The 18,836-nt window shown below is 44.0% G+C and overlaps 1 protein-coding gene across 1 annotated transcript; it reads right to left on the bottom strand.

The window, feature by feature from the left end:
• Window positions 1-5,009: 5,009 nt before the first annotated feature.
• WDR87 (WD repeat domain 87) lies at window positions 5,010-16,038 on the bottom strand. The gene is given in 6 exon segments (XM_006871551.1): window positions 5,010-5,042; window positions 5,044-10,193; window positions 10,465-10,736; window positions 11,335-14,238; window positions 14,720-14,778; window positions 15,964-16,038. Coding segments are annotated over 6 exon segments (8,493 nt in total).
• Window positions 16,039-18,836: the final 2,798 nt, after the last annotated feature.

The raw sequence follows: 18,836 nt of genomic DNA, 5'->3' as shown, positions 1-18,836 counted from the left end.
AACAGCCACTATGGAAAAGTTCAGAGGGCCAACAAAAGGTTAAGCAGAAGTATTCTATGATGCAGAATTCCTAGTCCTAGGTACATATCAAAAAGAGTTGAAAACCATGACATCCAAAACGTGTCCACCCATGCCCATTGCAGCACTGTTGACAATCACCAAATGAGGAAACAACCCCAATGTCCATCAAAAGATGAGTGGACAAATACAATGTGACATCCAGACAATTGGCTGTTATCTACCATAAAGATATATGCTACAATATGGCTAAATCTTGAAAACGTTATGAAATAAGTCTGTCACAAAAGGTGAACTATTGTATAATCCCACTCACATAAAACAGTCAAAACTATTGAGACCAATTGTGGTGCTCTATGATAAGCACTGGACCACAAGGTCACTTTGAACTGAACGTCGGCGAGTCAAACTCACCAGCCGCTCCTCAGAAACCCTATACAGAGTTGCTATGAGTCAGAACCGACTTGATGGCACTCAACACCACCACCACCAATAGAGACCAATGTTTATGAGTGGTTAATAGGGGTAGGTTGAGTAGAAATTGACTGTAGCACACAACAGGGAAGGGAGGAAGAAGGGAAGGGGGAGTCTTAATACACTGGTTTTCTGTTGTTGTGCACCTCAGACTTCTTCCTCCTTGATCATGGGCTCTCTCTTGAAATGGTTGAACACCGAACATTTCTTTGTGGTACAGTGACTCTGTTTTATTCCTTTCATCTTTTATTTTTAAGATTTTTTTGTGAATTACATGATAGTTTACATGGGAGAACATTAGTTTTATATTCATCCTACTGTATATCAGTTACAATCCCCTCCATGCATCATCAACCAACCAAAGGGTATACACTACAAGCCTGCCCCCCGGTCATCAGCACACAGCCCCTCTCTCTGTGTCTAATGTCCCCAGCTGCTCCATCTCTCCACGTCATCGTCTCTGCTTCCAACTCAGGCATCACTGCTACTCTAGGTACGGTCCCGCTCTCCACTCTTCTCCCTTGATGGTCCCAGAGACCTCCGATCCTAGACTGAAAAGTTAATCACTCCCCTCCTTGCTACAAAACGTCTACCTTTACATTTCCAACCATCACAATCAGTCCTGATAACAATTATTCACTATTGTATTACAAGATACCTAACCGCATTTCCTTTCCTCAGCCCCGCCTAGACAGATTGGATACTACTCAGTGGAGACTCTACCTTTCTCCATGCCCTCTGGATCTAGGTTCCCTCTTGAAAACTCTTTCATCTTCTTTTAATGCTTTCTGCATCAGTCAATATTTTGCCCATAGAATCCTTCAATGTTGCAAGTTGAGGCTTGAATTTTTCTTCAGTTCTTTCAGCTTCAGAAATACTGAGTGTTTGTTCCTTTTCATTTTCTAACTCCAGATCTTTGCATATTTAATTATAATATTTGACTTTCTCTTCTGGGGCTTCCCTTTGAAATTTTCTGTTCAGCTCTTTTACCTCCTCATTTCTTCCATTTGCTTTAGCTTCTCTACGCTGGAGAGCAAGTTTCAGAGTCTCTTCTGACATCCATTTTGACCTTTTCCTTCTTTCTTGTGTTCCTAGTGACTTTTGCTTTCTTCCTGTATGATGTTCTTAATGTCATCCCACAACTTTTCTGGTCTTCGGTCACTAGTGTCTAATGCATCAAATCTATTTTTGAGAGGATCTCTAAATTCAGGCAGGTGGTGTTCAAGGTCATATTTTGGTTCTCAGGGACTTATAATTTTCTTCAGCTTCAGCCTGAATTTACATATGTACAACTGATGGTCTGTTCCACAGTCAACCTTGTGTTGGCTGGTGATATGGAACTTTTCCATCGTCTCTCTCCACAGATGTAGTCAATTTGATTCTATTTATTCCATCTCATAGGATTCATGGGTAGAGTTATATTTTATGTTGTTTTAAAAAAGGTATTTGCAATGAATAAGTCATTGGTCTTATGAAATTCTATCATGTGATATCCAACTTCATTTCTATCATCAAGGCCATTTTTTCCAACTACTGATCCTTCCTCCTCCTTTCCAACTTTTGCGTTCCAATCACCAGTGATGATCAGTACATTTTTATTACATATTTGATCGGTTTCAAACTGAAGAAGTTGGTAGAATTCTTCAATTTCATCATCACTGGCTTTAGTGGTTGGTGTGTAAATTTAATAATGTTGTTGTTGTTGTTGTTAAGTACCGTGGAGTCTGTTCCGACTCATAGTGACCCTGCACAGGGTTTCCGAGGCTGTAAACCTTTACAGGAGCAGAAAGCCTCATCTTCCTCCCGCGGAATGGCTGGTAGTTTTGAACTGCTGACCTTGAGGTTAGCAGCCCGATTCATAACCACTATGCTACCGGAGCTCCTTAAATTTAATAATAGTGGTATTAAAAAAAAATAGTGGCATTAACCTGCCTTCCTTGTAGGCATATGGATATTATCCTATCATAGACAGCATTATACTTCTAGATACTGAAACGTTCTTTTTGATGATGATTGTGACGCCACTCTTCATCAATTTGACATTGCTGGCATAATAACCTTTGTGATTGTCAGATTCAAAATGGCTGATACCAGTCCATTTCAGCTGACTAATACCTAGGATACTGATGTGTATGCATTCCATTTCATTTTTGACAACTTTCAGTTTTCCTAGATTCCTACATTCCGTGTTCCAGTTATTAATGGATGCTTGCAGCTGTTTCGCCTCATTTTGAGTTGTGCCTCATCAGCAAATGAAAGTCCTGAAAACTTTACTCTATTCATGTCATCACGGTAATCTCTACTGTGAAAAGGCAACTCTTCCCCAGTTGTATTTTAGAGTGCCTTCCAACCTGAGTGCTCATTTTCCAGCCCTATATCTGATAATAATTTGGTGCTAGTCATCATATTTCAATAGTCAATATACTGGTGATGACAGTGTTCCACTGCTATTCATAAGGTTTTCAGTGGCTAAACATTCCAAAGTGGTCCGTCTCTCCTTCTTCCTAGTCTGTCTTAGTCTGGAAGGTCCACTGAAACCTGTCCATCCTGGGTGACCCTGCTGGTATGTAAAATATTGGCGGCACCGTTTCTAGCATCGCAGCCACAGGCAAGCCATCACAGTCCAACAAACTGACAGAGGAGTGGTGTAAACTTTTTCATAATAAAAAGAAAATACAAACAGCTCCCTGTCCTCTGCCATTCTGAAAAAAGACAGGATGATGTGTTGTCACATCCCAGACCCAGGATCTGAGGCCCCCTTGAAGAGCCATCCATAGACTTCCTGACTCTGAAACCACAAGAGACAATCCACCCTGTTTTGTTTGTTTTGACCAGAAAACCCATTAAACCCCATTTACCCCACAAAGTCCACCAGACCACTGATAGCCTGCAAATTGAATCAGACATTGCTATTTCCCTTTCTAGACTTTTCCATTTCATCTCCATGTTTTCAAAATTGTGGGCATGAAGCTGTTCATAGCAATTGAGTTACTATCCTTCTAATGTCTTCAAGATCTGTAGTGAGGTTCCCTCTTTCACACCTGATATTTGTCATTTGTGTATTGTCCCATTTTTTACATCAGCAAGTAAACAGAGGTCACAAAAGAGAAAGTACTGAGGTCAAGGCTGTAGACCCAGCTGGGCTACCCCTATCTCTGCTGCTTTGCCCTGTTCAGGCTAACCATTCTTTTTGAGGCTTCCTGACCACAGCTCACAGCTCTCACTTGCTCTCTGTGTCCTGACACGTGGTCTGATATGGCAGAGCCCAAATGCAGAGCCAAGCTTCACATTGCCCTTGGTTTCTAAGATGAATCCTACTGCCCAGAATACTTTTTTGCCCTCTACCACCTGTTTCTCCCTCTAAGCAAAAATGGGTGGAAGGAGTAAAATAACAAGGGAGAGGTGGGGGTACGGTGAGAAATGGCAAGAAGCTGTTCTGAGGTTTCCGTGGTGGGAAAAGGCGATCAGGGGAGGAACAGGATTCCTGGCAGTGACAATTTCCTTCACTTTACTATCTTTCTTCATATATCTCTTGTTTCCTTCATTACTAGAGGGAAGGATCATAGTTTCTAGAAAATTGGGGGACCTAATTGAGCCTGGAGTCCTAGTGTGGCACTGTAGGATAAGCATTGGACTGCGAACCACAAGGCTGGTGGTTCAAACCTACCAGCCAATCCTTAGAAACCCTATACAGGGTCGCTATGAGTCAGAATCAACTCTTTAACAGCAACAACAATTAAGCCTATACCTAGTCTCCAAATTCTCATCCCATCACCCTCCCCAAACCCCATGTCCAAGTGGTAAGGAAGGAAGTGAAAAACATAAGTTTCCTTCCCTTTCTTTTTGCTTTAACCTCAGTGGCATCTAGCGATAAAGTCACCAGGTGGTGTTAACTAGAACTTGTAGAAATTTTTTCTTCTCTGAGAGTCTCTTCATCGCCCATCATACCTGCTGTTTGGGACTCAAGACACCAACATGCAGAGCTATCTATGATCAATGAAATAGAGTCAGCCTCTCAGCCCCACTTACAGTTCCAAATACTAAGGGACAAAATGCTGAGTCATCTGATTCCACTCTCTCTCCACTTTACCAGCCCTCATTATGCTAGTGCCAAATATACACTGGCATTTCTGTGAGGTGCTTTCCTTCTCAGAGTCTTTGAGGGAGGATGGTGGGAAGAAAGGAAAATCAGGAGCAAGAACATACTCTTTTTGCCTCAAAGACTCCACAAAGAGAGCACCGTTGGATTTTGGAAACTTTTCCCACTCTCAGGAAAATGGGAGTATCTGATTTCCCCGATGAACCAAAGTTTGGGGACAAGAGATACACCAAAATATTTGTTGAAAATGAGAACCTCCTCTTTATTCCAAATACAGAAGGTGGTTTCTAGAGCTAGGAGGGGAACAGGTCCTGGCCTGGTCATATCTTTGTGCATATGAAGAGTTAGATTCTGGTGACCACCCCTTTCTTCAATTGAACATGTAAAGTCCTGACAGACATCATCGGTCAGTCCCAAATTACAGGGTGGGAGTGACAATGTAGGGCAAACTCCTTGGTGAGGTGACTGTCAGCTTGAGGTAGGCTCTTCCAGGCAAGTTCTAAGATCCCATAGTGGGCAATGCCCACGGGAAGAATGGTGCGCACATTGTTCTGGCCCGGGAGTGACACCACCTCCTGGAACTTAAGAGGACCTGCAGGATTGTGAGAACCACCACAAAACAGGCAGTAGAGCAACCGCTCCCCAGGAACTAGCTCCATGGCCTTTAGGGCATCTTTGTAGATGACAGGTTGGGGCTGGGGCTTCGGTCTCAGTAGCAGATCCTGCAGTAGCCTCTGGATTCGGGGGGATTTAAGTTGGTACAGGTCCATGAGCTGGTAGAAATTTTCCATCCAAGCACTACTGTCATTTGCATATTGCTGCTGCAACATCCGCAAAACATGGTACAACGCCACAAATGTTTCCCATTTAGGCACCTCTGCCCTTTTTTTAGCAATGGGTTGTACCTTCTCCAATTTGGGAAGCCTGCTCTTACCCTTTAATGTCCAGAAATCCTTTTGAAATATCAGCGGTTGGGTTTGTTTGTCCATCAAGGCACGGCCACCTGTGGCAGGATAAAGATATTGCATCTCCACCTCACTGAGAGCACTGGATAGCTCCTGAGCCTGATGCCACTTTATAGTCTTTGAATCTGGAATCTTCTTTTCCTTTTCTTTGATAGGAGGGATCACTTTCACGTGTTTTGGACCCATGATAGTCTTACTTGGTTTGGGGATAGCTGTGCCTTGCGATTCCAGGGCCTGCTTGTGGCAGCACACAATAGTCTGAAGTTTGGCCAGATGGATCCACTCTCGATATCCCTCTGAGGTGAGGTCTTGGAGGAGGTGGGACAGTCTGTGGAAACTCTCCCTGGAAAGTTGCTCTCCTGCTTCCATCCGTTCCAGGACATAGCGGATCCACTCTACATCTGAAAGACTTACCTGTGAAGATTGTTCTTTACCTAGGACTTGAGGGACAGGTAAGTGTACATCAGTCTGCCCCATTAGCGATCTATGATGCTGCAAAAACCACTTCCACCTGGGACCTGATGGTTTGGGTTGGAGTCTCCGAGCTTCCATGGTTTTCCCAAATATGTAGGACATGCCTGGGGTTTTTAAGTCCTGCTCTTGGGTCTCCACAACTGTATCTAAAACTTGCAGAGATATAGTCTTCAATTTCTCCAACAGTTCTTTTTGCTTATCCTTTAACCTTATCTCTGAGAATATCTTGGGCATCTCCGGTATTGTGGACTTTTCATCTTCCCAGAATATCTGTTCCTTTGACACCGGCACTGACACCTTCTCTTCCCTCCCCAGAGTTATGGGGATCCGTTTCCTGGGGGGACTTTCTTGGGGGACTCCCACTTTGATAGCACTGCTTGTGTCCTCTACTCCAACAGAAAGGATTTTTCCCCTTCCTCTTAGGTCTTCTTTTTTTTCTTTTTGTAACTTGAATAGTTCATTTTCTTTTTTAAAGATCTCTTTTCCCCTGAACCCCTCTTCTTCAAATGAGCTTCTCTCCTCTTCCTCCTCACTCAAACTTTCCACCTCCTCCTCACTCATGCTTTCCTTTTCCTCCTCACTCATGCTTTCCTCTTCCTCTTCTTCCACCTCCTCTTCTTCCTTCTCCTCCTCTTTTTCCTCCTTCCATGTCTCTTTCTTCTCCTTTTCCACTTTCTCTTCTTTCTCTTTCTTCTCCTTTTCCACCCTCTCTTCTTCCTTCTCTTCCTCCTCCTCCTCGTCCTCATCATCGCTTTTGCTTTTCTCCTCTTCCTCCTCCTCGGACAAACTTTCATGCTCAACTTCTTGCAAAAGGCTTTCCATTTCTTCAGAAAAACTCTCTTCACTTTCCACATGATCTACTTGAAAGGGAAACTCTTCCTTTAGTATGTCAACTTTCTTTCTTCGTTTTCTCATTCTCCACCTTGTTGTAGGGAATGGGATTACTTTTTCTTCCTCTACTACTCTCTCCTTCTCCTTTGTGACTTCCCTGTTTTCCTTGGCCAATTGGATTTCTTTCTCAAGTATTTTTTCCTCTTTCTTGATCAATCTTCTCACTTCCCTGGTTAGTTTTCTCTGCTTCTGAGCCAGTTTTTTCTCATCTTTGGTCATTTCTAATTGTGTCTTAGAAAAATCCCATTCTTTCTTATCGAGTTTATTCTGTTCCTTATTTAAGTTCCTCTCCTTAGCAAAGAGTAACCTCCTGATCTTTGTCATCTCTATTTCTTTCTGTATTAGTTCCCTTTCTTCCTTGGTTAGTTTTTGAAGTACCTTTAACACACTGCTGTCTGTAGGAAAGTGTCCCTTTTCTTTCATCAATTTCCTTGTTGCTTTGGCTAACTTCCTTTCTTCATGAGCATATGCTCTTTTCCCTCTGAGCAATTCCAATTCTCTTTTGGCAATGTCCTTGCCCTCTGTGGCCAATACCCTAGCTTTGTGTATTAATACCTTCTCTTCTAGGGAAAATTTTTTCCTAATCATTTCTAGGTTGTCATCCGTCTGTGTCCTCTGCTTAAGGGTTCCTTGAGTCTCTCCCTTTACTAGAGTTGCCTTTTCCTCAGCCAGTCTCCTCTCGTTGGCCAGTTTCATCATTTCCACACTCAATGCCATTTCTTCCTTAGCAATATCCCACTCATCTTTGAATAGTTTCTTTTCTTGAAACATTGCCCTCTTCTCCACAACTTGTTTCATTTTTTCCTGGGCTAGTTGCTCCCGTTTCTCAGCCACACTTTTTTCTTTTTGGGCCAGTTTCTTTTCTATACGATTTACTTTCTCCTTCTTCTGGGTAATTATCTCCCTTTCCTTTATCAGCTTCTCCTCTAACTGAATAATTTTTCCCTTGTATTTGTCCAGGTTCTTCCTTATATCATCTAATTTCCCTCTGTTCTGGGTGATTTTGTCTTTGTTTTGGAGGAGAGTCTCTTTCCTTTGAGTCAAGTCTTTCTTCTTTTCAGCCAAATTTGCATATTCTTGGGCCAGATTTGTCTCCTTCTGGGCTAGTATCTTCTTGTTCTGCATGAATTTCTCTTGGTCCTGGTACAGAGTTTCCCTTTCCTGAAACAGCTTCTCCTTGTTATTGGCCAGTTGCATCCTTTTCTGTAACAGTCTTTTCTGTTCCTCAGGTGTCATTACCTTGCTCTGAGCCAGTTTCTTCTCTTCCTGGATCAGCAGCTCTTCTTCTTTAATAATTCTTTTCTCTTCCTCATCAAGTTCCTCCTCTTGCCAGATCAGTCTCTTCTCTTCCTTAAGCAGTTCCTTTTTTTTCTCAGTCAGTTTCTTCTTTTTCTGATTCAGTTCTTCTTCTTTCCAAGTCAGTTCATCCTCTTCCTGAGCCAGCTTCTCCAACTCCCTGGCCAATTCATTTTCTTTCTTTGTCAGCTTTTTCTCCTTTGGGGCCAGTTTTCCCTCTTCCTGAACCAATCTCGCTTTTACCTCAGCCAGTTTCCCCCCTTTCTTTGCTAGTTTCTCTTCTTCTTGGGCCAATTTCTCCCATTTCCTGGCCACTTTCTTCCTTTTCTGAGCCAATTTCTCTTCTTCCTGAGTTAGATCCTCCTCTCTTTGAGCCAGCTTTTCCTCTTTCTGGGCAAGTTTCCTCTCTACCTGTTCCATGGCCAATTCTCCAAATTTATGGGCCAGCTTTTTTTCTTCTTGGGCCAGTTTTCTCTCTTCTTGTGCTAGTTTCTCTTCTTCTTCTGCTAGTTTCTTCTCTTCTTTGGCTCGTTTTCTTTCTGCTTGGGCTCGTTTCCTCTCTTCCCAGGCCTGTTTCTGTTCTTCCTGAATATGTCTCTGCTCTTCTGTGACCAGCTCTTCTTCCCATTCCAGAGGTGATTCTTCTTCCAGGGCCAATTTTTCCTTATCCTCAGAAAGTTGCTCCTTGGCCCTGGAAAACAAATTTTTTTCCACAAGCTGTCCCCATTCATTCCATGTTAGCCTCCTCTTGTCCACACCCACCTTTTCCTCCTCTGGGAAGAGGTTCTCTTCAAACCCATGTTGATAACACCAAGCATCCCAAGCTTGCTTCCATTCATTCCAAGATATCTTTTTCTCGTCTTGAATCTGTTTCCATTGATCCCAGGAATTCTTCCATTCTTGCCAAGCCAGACTCCTCTCATCCACAACTGGTCTTTCTTCTTGGTCAACTTCCCACTCTGGCTCTACCATTTCGCTCACGTCCTCACTCAGGTCTCTGTCTTCTTTGGTCATTTCCTCCTCTTCCTTACCCACTTTTACTTCCTGCTGGACTAGTCTCCTCTCTCGCTTAGAAGACTTCTTAGGGAATTTCTTCACTTCTTTCCTTAATATTCGTTTTCCCTTAGTTAGGTCACCTGGTTCTAAAAATATAACTTTTTTTTTCTTGCCTTTCTTTGTAACCACCTGAGTCTCCTGTAACTCTTGCATGTCCCTTGTTTCTTCTTGCACTTGCCTCTCTGAGATCTCTTCTTCCTCATCCATGAGTATCATGTCTTCTGTAGTTGCTTCTTCATGGATAAAAATTGGTTTCTCCTCTGGCCAGGCTACATCCCATTCAACATCCTCTAGGAGAGCCTCGCTTTTCTTCTTTAAAAGGGGGCAGAGCTCCTGGAAGAACTCCCAGCTGGGGTGTTGGTCTACCAGCAACTCCTGAGCCATGGTTACTACTTCAGTGCTTAGAGCGTCTGACATTTTGGTTTGGGAACCAGATATCCTCAGGGCCATGAGACGACACAGATCATCCCTCCATGATGAGCCATCCCCAGTGGTAGTCTTGTGGCCAGGCACTCCAGAGGCACCCCGCCCAGTGGGTTTAATCTTCTTTATAATTGGTATTTCCGGTATGGGAGGTTGTTCCAATGCCTCAGTTATCACCTCAGCTTCTTTTGTCTTCTTCTTAGACCTTTTAATGGGTTTCTGATCAGTAACTTTCTTGTCCTTTTTGTCATGTATTTTCCTCAGCATCTTTAGGGTCAACACAACATGCTCTTTTGACGGCTCTTTCTCGATAGGTTCCTCAACCTCTTTTAAAGTCTTTACCGTACTTGTGGGTAAAAACACTCTGGCTGTATCCTCCACCTCAATTGGCACAGCTTCACTCTGATCACTTTCATCTTCTAAGGGACTTGGCTCTGTGATAATCTGTTCTGAGGCTCCCTCTTTTAGCTTCTTGAGACTCCGCAACAACTTTCGGGCTGCCAGGAAAATCAGGAGATGCAGGTAAGGAAAGCAGGGAAAGTTTAAATAAAAGTATTCATGAAATATGGTGTGAGCTAACAGTAACTGCCTTATCCCCAGTCCGACCAATTTTTAGAGTGATAGACCTTGGAGTCTAATTGAGTTTGTATAAATCTTCCTAGAAATTTTCCTTTCTGTGGAAAGATCTTTCCACTGATTTCTTTTGATTCACCTGAGCCCTAACTTCCTTGCCTCTTAGGGCCCCTGAAGCATGGACCCCATACATACTATGTTTTTTTCCCCCAGCTCGGCCCCGTCTTTGGCCTTTGCTGGGCTTGGTGACCACTTCAGGTTCTTCAGGAATACTGAGAGATTGCTTTTCATAGAACTTCAGTTCAGAACCTTTTGAGACATGCAAAGAAAAAGAAGGCCTTTCAACTCCATGTGACAGGGTCAAGTCTTCATTCAGCCGTTGCAACACTTGAGTAAGAAGGATTTGAAGATCTGCTGCCCGCATCCCCAGCAGGTGGTCCAAAGATTCCTCCCCAATCATTTCCTGCCTGTAAAAGTCAAAGGAGAGAACGGACCATACTGAATCAGGGACAAGAGGGAGCATGAGAAGGAAAGAACTAGAACAGGCAGGGGGCTCAGCAAAGTAGCCAGGAAGGACAGCATACGTTTGTTGTTGTTTTTGTCATCGAGTCAGTTCTGACTCATCGTGACCCTGTATAGGGTTTCTGAGAAGTGGTTGGTGAGTTTGAACCACCGACCTTGCGGTTCAAACCAACCTTTGAGTCTAGTGCATTATCCTGTAGATGGCTAAAAGGAAAGAGGACGTTTAGGAGGCCAAGGTGGTAAGGAATGGAGTGATCTATATGTGGGCTGCAGTGAAGGCAGTTAGATGGGAAAAGAAAGAGGTTAAGAGGAAGTTGGAGATGCCGAGGGTAGACAGATATAGGAGAGGAAATGGAGGGTGGAGTGAGTGGTCATGGGGAATTGTCAGGATACTCTAGGAACAGTAAAAGTCATGAAAGAGCAGAAAGAGTTAATAAACAGGGATGAAAAGAGAGCAAGGGAAGGAACAGGGGGAAACTGGGTAAAGGGAAGAAACCATAATTAGAAGCTGGTAAAGAACTGAGGAAAGAATAAACAACTTACTGCATGTCCCGGAAAGTTTCTCGGTTCTGGATCAAGCATAAGAGAGAAGACTTAGAGTGAATTCCAGTCTCATCCATGAGGTTCAGGGCTTTATTCCTCACCCTTTGGTCCTTGTCCATCAATCCTTGGGCTAGAGGGATGGCGAACAGGTGAGTAATCATCCCTAGGCGCTTCAGCCCTTCCCAGGCTAGTTCTCTGATCTGTGGGTTAGAATTGGCTGTATCATCCAGAAGGCAATGGGCTGTCTCAGAGCGCAGGGACGGAGACACTTGATAAGAGGCAAAGATTTGCCCTAGCGCACCAACACAGTATTGGAACTTCAATGGGGATGCATGGCTCATAATATTGAGGATTGTCTCAATCAGGCTATTAATAGCTATTTCACTCATCTTTCTTCCCAGCCAACTGCGGTTTGCTGTTTCTGTAATGACGTTGTAGGTTATGTCCTTGGACATTCTCATCCCTATGAAGCTTTTATCCTCCTTCTCTTGTGCAATTCCTTCCACATTGCTTATAGCTCTTGTCCTACTGTGCCAGAAAAAGAACTGATGAGTTCTGTCCCATTCTAATTCCCGCTGGGGTGGGTGCAGGCTACACTGTAAGTATATTGGGCTGCCCTCTGGCCAAAGACGGGCACGGATCACCGAATTGGGGATGTAGCCATCAGGGGCAAAGAACCATTTCCGTCCATGACCAAAATAGTATTGCAATATCTTATAGGGGTTGAGTCCATCCCAGCCAGTCATCTGTAGTTGGGGAGGAACCACATAGTGGGAATGGTAACCTTGGTCATTCACCTGCAAATTAGTATCCTTCTCCTGCAAAGAATCATGTTTGCGGGTAGACAGCAATAGGATGCCCCCTTCCTCCTCTTCTTCTATGACATGTGGTACAGTATGGTCAAAGGCAATGGCCCGCCTATTGACAAGTCTCTGCAGGCCCATTAATTCCTGTTTCCCTTGTCCCAGGTAGACATACTTGGGTACAAACATGATCTCAAAGGAGAAGAAGAAGCTTGGCAGGAAAGGCTTAGGGGTTTCTAACTCTTCATCTGTTATGCTCATAAAGGAAAGGCGAACTAGCATGTTTGGAGGAAGCAATTTTAAACAAGATACCAGATAAAGACTCTGGTTGAAAGTCACAAGTAGGTCGCCCCGGTCGTTTGCAAAGCAGAGTGGGCCAAAATGCAATGATGAATCCAGCATGGCTATGAGCCTGCCATGGAAATCCCAGATCCGGACAGAACCATCAATACCACCCGTGGCGAAAAGACTCAGGGACAGACAGACATCAAAGGATGTGATGGGGCACTGGTGCAGAGGCAATGTCTCTATGAACACAGAGCCTTTCTGTGACTCAGAGGACAGGATGTCATGGAACTTCCAGAGACGTAGGCAGTTAGTCTCTGTGATGGCACCCACAGACTTGGGCAAGAGTATCAGGTGTCTTAGGGGACAGCTGCTAAGAACGCTGGCGAGAGGTTGTAGATATAATCTAGTCCCGTCAAACACAGCCTCTGATAGTTGTATATAGTCATCCATTCCATAGGAACAGAGCAAAGAGTTTTCTTGGTCAGTATAAAACCCTCCTGCCAGAGTAGAGAGGGCCAATACAGCCCCAAAGTGCATGAATTTCTCTATTCGGGCACAGCTGTACTGGGAGAGTACTCTTACCACACCGCTCCGGTGCCCAGAGAACATCAGTCCTTCTAGACCTCGACCCAAGTGGAAAGTCCCATAAGCCAGGCATTGTACCAAGTCCTGAGAATTTGGTGAGGTGCTTAAGATATACTTGGTTGGACAAGGGCAGCGTGTTGTGTCAAATACCAACACCTCTGAGCTGCCTGTCGCCACAAAAAGCTCCTCTCTATCTGGGTCATAGGCCCAATCCACTGTCTGGTCCAGGATTGAGAAAGGCCAGGTGAGAAGTAGGAGATCCCCTGTTTGTGGGGCCACAAAACGCAACAAGCCATCCTCAGTGGTGCACACGATCCGGTACCAGTTATTTCCACAGCAGACGCGACGCACCTGCAAGGGAGTAGAACCACAAACACTGAAAAGGCTATAGAAGCATGGTATACGGCGCAAGGAAAAACTATGGGCAGTCTGGGAGAAGAAAGTAGTATCATCAATAAAGTGGAGACGGAGCAAGCTCTCGCCTAGTTCTAGCCGCCGCAGCAGACTTCCAGAAGTCAGGTTCCACTCCTTGATTAAGCCTTCACAGCCAGCTGTTAGCAGGGTATGGGCTTCCGGCCGGCTATGGATACATATCACTGATGAAAAGTGGGCCTTGAAACTATGGATGAAGTGAGCCCGGTTGAGGTTCCATGCTTGGATTTCCCCCGTCTTGTTCCCAGCATACAGGAGACCTTGATCAGAACAGGTAAAGCAGCAGGTGATGGAGGAGCCACTGCTGGTGGACACGAACCTGTTGACTTCTTCTAGTTGGCCATGGCCTTGACGCTCCAGGACCCTCACCACAGTCTCACACAGGGCTAGGAGGGAGCCATTAGGACCATTCAGGATGATGTCCTGGACAAGCTCATCACCAGGCATGAAAACCACGTGGGCTATCTGAAGGCCCTTGCCACTTCGCTCGATGATCCAGGTGACCACGGCTCCCAGGACACCTGACAGAAGCATCTTCATTTCTGGGTCATAGCAGAGGCAGGAAATGTTGAAGCGGCAGGGTACTACACACAGGGATTTGAATGACCGAAAGTGGTCCCCAAAGAGCCTCAGGCACAGGTCACCACAGTAGACCACAAGGATGTGAAAGGGACCAGTGTGGACCATGGACTGGATGGGTGGTAATCGTTCAGTCATGGAAAAGACTCTCTTCTCAACCGTTTCCTCGCCTTTGCTCCTCATCCATACTACAGCCTAGAAGACAATAAGATGGGAACTGTCTGTAAATCATAGTAGAGGAAGGAAGGGCAGAGTATTCAGCTACCATTTCCTGTTCTTCTGTTAAAGAGGTATTGGAAAACTAGAGGGTGATTTTTTTATCCTACGGTAATGGACGTTGGAAATATAGAAGCAGGAAGCTTAGGATTCGGTCCTTAACCTTGGCCTGCTTTGGGGGGGACCATAAATTCTATTCGATATGGAAATTATAACTGGAGAAAGAATGAGGGGGAACCCTTGAATCGGGTCATTTTCATTCAAGGATATGAATTTGGGGCATATTTTCCCTAATAAACATGAGGTCAGAGCTACATGGACATGACCCCTATAGAACGGGCTCAGGAGAAGAAAGACTTGGCAGTTTTACCTGTATTTCTTTCATGCTTGATGACACCCAAGAAAGAGAGGCAAAGAAGTGGGCATCACTGAAGTAATAGCAGATACGTGGCATATTTTGAGGGTGACGAGACTCCTTGAACAGTATCTGAGAACGGTCACTCAGCACAACAACTTCAGTCTTCAAGTCGTCTAGAGGATCCTGGGGAGAGACATGGCCTGGACTGAGAGGCCACGCTATGCCTGCTCTTCACATCTTCTCACACAAGTCACACTTGGAGACACCCAATTGACTATTCCTGGCACATCCACACATACACAAGTTACCACCTGTGTGACACCTTAGCAAATAAGAAAGTCAAACCCCTATGGGACCTATGTGAGCAAATTGTATCGTGTGAGCATAGGGGAAAACCCATGCCTTTTCCAACTCTGAAGTTAGTGTTATACCTGTTCTCTAGCATTCTATGTGTCTACAAAAACAAAATGGAAAACCAAACCCATTTGTTGAGTCAATTACAACTCATAGGGAGTAGAACTGTCCTGTAGGGTTCCGAAGGTCACTGTTTACAGAAGCATACTGTCATCTTTCTCCTGCAGAGCAGCTGGTGGGTTTGAACCACCAACCTTTCGTTGGCAGCTGAGCACATTAGCCATTGCACTACCAGAGATTCTTACCCTTGTGTCTAAAAGGTACATAGATCATAAAAGGGAAAACATTTCATTGAATTACCTAGGTAAATATGCCACCCACATATGACAGGGTGTTCTAATAGTTATTACAGCTTCCAGTTATTAAAGCTTGAAAAGGGCACTAAGCAAGGCTTTTAGGACACTCATTTTAGGCATATTAGGAATTATGCATAAGACATATTTCATCGCGTTTGGAGTTCTGGTATGGCGCTGTAGGATAAGCACTCAACCATAAAGTCAGTTTGAACTGCATGGTCAGTGGTTCAAACTCACCAGCCACTCCTTGAAAACCTTATACAGGGTCACTATGGGTCAGATTCAACTCAACAGCACTTAACAACAGCAACACTATATATTATTCCACAGTGATAGAGCATGTTGGATCCTTTTATAGAGAGCCAAACATGGCAAAACTGAGTTTGGCATATTTTCCCTCTAGTGCCTTCTTCCTCTTTTCGATCTCTTCAAGGGACTGAAAGTCTGACAATGCTCCAAAAGGGTCACCTTCTTCTATCAAAATTGCCTTGCAAGAGGTTCCTGAACCCATTTGGAAACGGATAGTCCATTTTCAAGTAAGGTGATCATTGTCTTTGTTTGCTTCCTGCTACCATGGAAAATCTATGTCTCTTCTAAAGTACTGGTAAGTATAAAACAGAAGTCAATACCTAAAGTTTATGTCCTATATATGCCTTACCTTTCTCCTATTTATGGTGTCATTTAGGAGGTATTTAAAATCCTTCCACAGGGGAATGAGTCTGGGAGAAGACATCACTTGGATTACCTCTTGGTCTTTTCAAAGCCTGTGGGGATCCAAAACAGACCAGCTTAGCCACAATACTTTTTTTTAAGAAATCAGAATCAGAAGGCAAGACCCACAAGCTCATGTTTATTAAATATGCTTGGAATGTTGGGAATTATGCACAAGACGCATGTCATCTCGTTTTATCCTCATGATAGCCCACTGATGAGAAAAACGGAGTCTCAGAGAGGCCAAATCAAGGAGCTGGCATTGAGTCAGTATTTTTTCTCTCATAACTTCAGCAAGACATGAGGGGTGAGGGAAGCAGAGAAATCTAGAGAGAAGCTAGAAAAGAATTAAAAGATGAAATTTGTTTCCACGAATTTTTTAGAGTCCTCTCATACCAAATAGTTCTGCACTGCTGATGGTATGTTGTTGTTGTTGTTGTTGTTGTTGTTGTTAAGTGCCGTCGAGTCAGTTCTGACCCACAGTGACCCTGTATAGGGTTTCTGAGGAGCAGCTGGTGAACTTGAACTGCCGACCTTGCAGTTCAAACGGCTTTGCAGTGTGGCGCATGAGCCCACAGCAGTGATATGTTAGGAGAGCACTTTGTGAGGACTGAGAGGAATCCCGGTTTGGTGTTGTAGGTCAAGCTCTCCAGCTGCTCCTTGGAAACGCTACACAGGGTCATTCTGAGTCAGAATTGACTGAATGGCACTTACCAATAACAATAACAACAGCAGGTTCCTTGGAGTCCTGGTATGGCGCTGTAGGATAAGCACTGACCTGCTAACTGCAAGGTTGGCAGTTCAAACCTACCAGCCACTCTTTAGAAACCCTATACAGGGTCGCTATGAGTCAGAACTGACTCGACAGTACTTACCATCAACAAGGGTTTCCTGGGGGTGCAACAGTTAAGCTGCTAAACTACTAATCAAAAGGTGTGTGGTGTGAACCCACCAGCAACTCTGTAGGGGACCTGGCCTGCTGTAAAGATGACAGGCTAGGAAGCTCTCTAGACCAGATCTCCTCTGTTATGTATAGGATCACTATGAGTTGGAATTAACTGGTTGTCACACAACAAACAACAACAGGGGTTCCCAAAGTGCTGTCCCTCCATTTCCAGGATATGGATACAAGGGTGCTTCAAAAAATTTGTGATGAAAAGGAATGAAAAGCTAACGGAATTTTTCCATGAACTTTTGGAAGCCCTCTTTTACATGTCTTAATATGTAAATTTCTGGATGATCCTAGCCCACATCTACTACGCCATAACCGCATAACAAGCTCCAGAGGTGATTCTGTCAACAACCATGTCTGGTTACTGAAAGGGGAAGTAGTGCTAAGAGGAGTCCAGGGTAAGGGCCAGCTCTATGTATGTAGCACAGGTGGAGGCTTGCTGAATCAGATTGCTCTATCACATGTGATGTATCTGTTCATCACCCTTGGTCCCCATTCCCTTCTCTTTAGCCTTCCTAGAGAGAAGTCTCTACATTTCCCAGTTAGATTGTGCATAAAGCTGTAAACATCACCTTCTGGCACTCTATATGACACATCCCACTGCTATTCAGAAGGTTTTCAGCGGCTACACATTCAGAAGCAGTCTGCCTCTCCTTCGTCCTATTCTGTCTTAACCTGGAAGCTCGGCTGGAACATACCCATCATAGGTGACTCTGCTGATAAAATACTGGTGGTGTAGCTTCCAGTATTATAACACTACACAAGCCACCACAATAGTAGTGCCAGAAGATGAGCTCCTCAGGTTGGAAGGCACTCAAATGGCAACAGGGGAAGAGCTGCCTCTTCACAGAAGAGTTGACCATGATGATGCGAATGGAGTAAAGCTTTCAGGACCTTCATTTCCTGATGAGGTCCAACTCAAAATTAAACAGCTGTACACATCCATTAATCATGAGAACATGAAATGTATGAAGTTGGAACAAAGAGAGGGAACAGTAGTTGGAAAACATGGCCTTGGTGATAGAAAAACTGGAGATCACATGATAGAATTGTGCAAGATCAATGACTTATTCATTGCAAATACTTTCTTTAAATGACATAAAATGTAATTATACACATGGACCTCACCAAATAGAATACCCAGAAATTAAATAGACTATATCAGTGGGAAGGGATTATAGAAAAGTTCAATATCGTCAACCAAAACAGAGCCAGGGGCTGACTGTGGAACAGACCTTCAATCACTTAGCAATGTGCAAGTTGTCAAGATTCACGTTCAGGTTGAAGTGGAAGAAAGTTAAAACAAGTTCACAAGAGCCAAAATATGACCTTGAACATATCCCACCTGAATTTAGAGACCACCTCAAGAACAGATTTGATGCAATAGACACTAATGGCCAAAGACCAGAAGAGTTGTGGGAGGACAGCAAGAACATCATACAGGGAGAAAGCAAAGGTCATTAAGAAGACAAGAAACAGACAAAAGACCATAATGAGTGTCAGAAGAGACTCTGAAACTTGCTCTCCAACATAGAGATGGTAGAGTGAATGGAGGAAATGAGGGTTCAAAAGAGCTGAACAGAAAATTTCAAAGGGCAGCTGTAGAAGACAAAGTCAAGTATTATAATGAAATGTGCAAAGCCCTGAAGTTAGAAAAACAAAAGGGAGGAACATGCTCAGAATTTCTGAAGCTGGAGGAACTGAATGAAAAATGTCAAGCCTTGACTGTAATACCGAAGGATGTTATGGGCAAAATACTGATTATTGCAGAAAGCACTAAAAGAAGATGGAAGGAATAGAGAGCCACTGTACCAAAAAGAAATAGTCAAGCCTGGAGCGGCTAGAAGAATAAAAGATACCTCTTGAAA

Source organism: Chrysochloris asiatica, unplaced genomic scaffold, assembly GCF_000296735.1.
Source record: "Chrysochloris asiatica unplaced genomic scaffold, ChrAsi1.0 scaffold00168, whole genome shotgun sequence".
Taxonomy (NCBI): domain Eukaryota; kingdom Metazoa; phylum Chordata; class Mammalia; order Afrosoricida; family Chrysochloridae; genus Chrysochloris; species Chrysochloris asiatica.
Note: the sequence above shows the minus strand (reverse complement) of the source record. Positions and strands in the feature narration are given on the sequence as shown.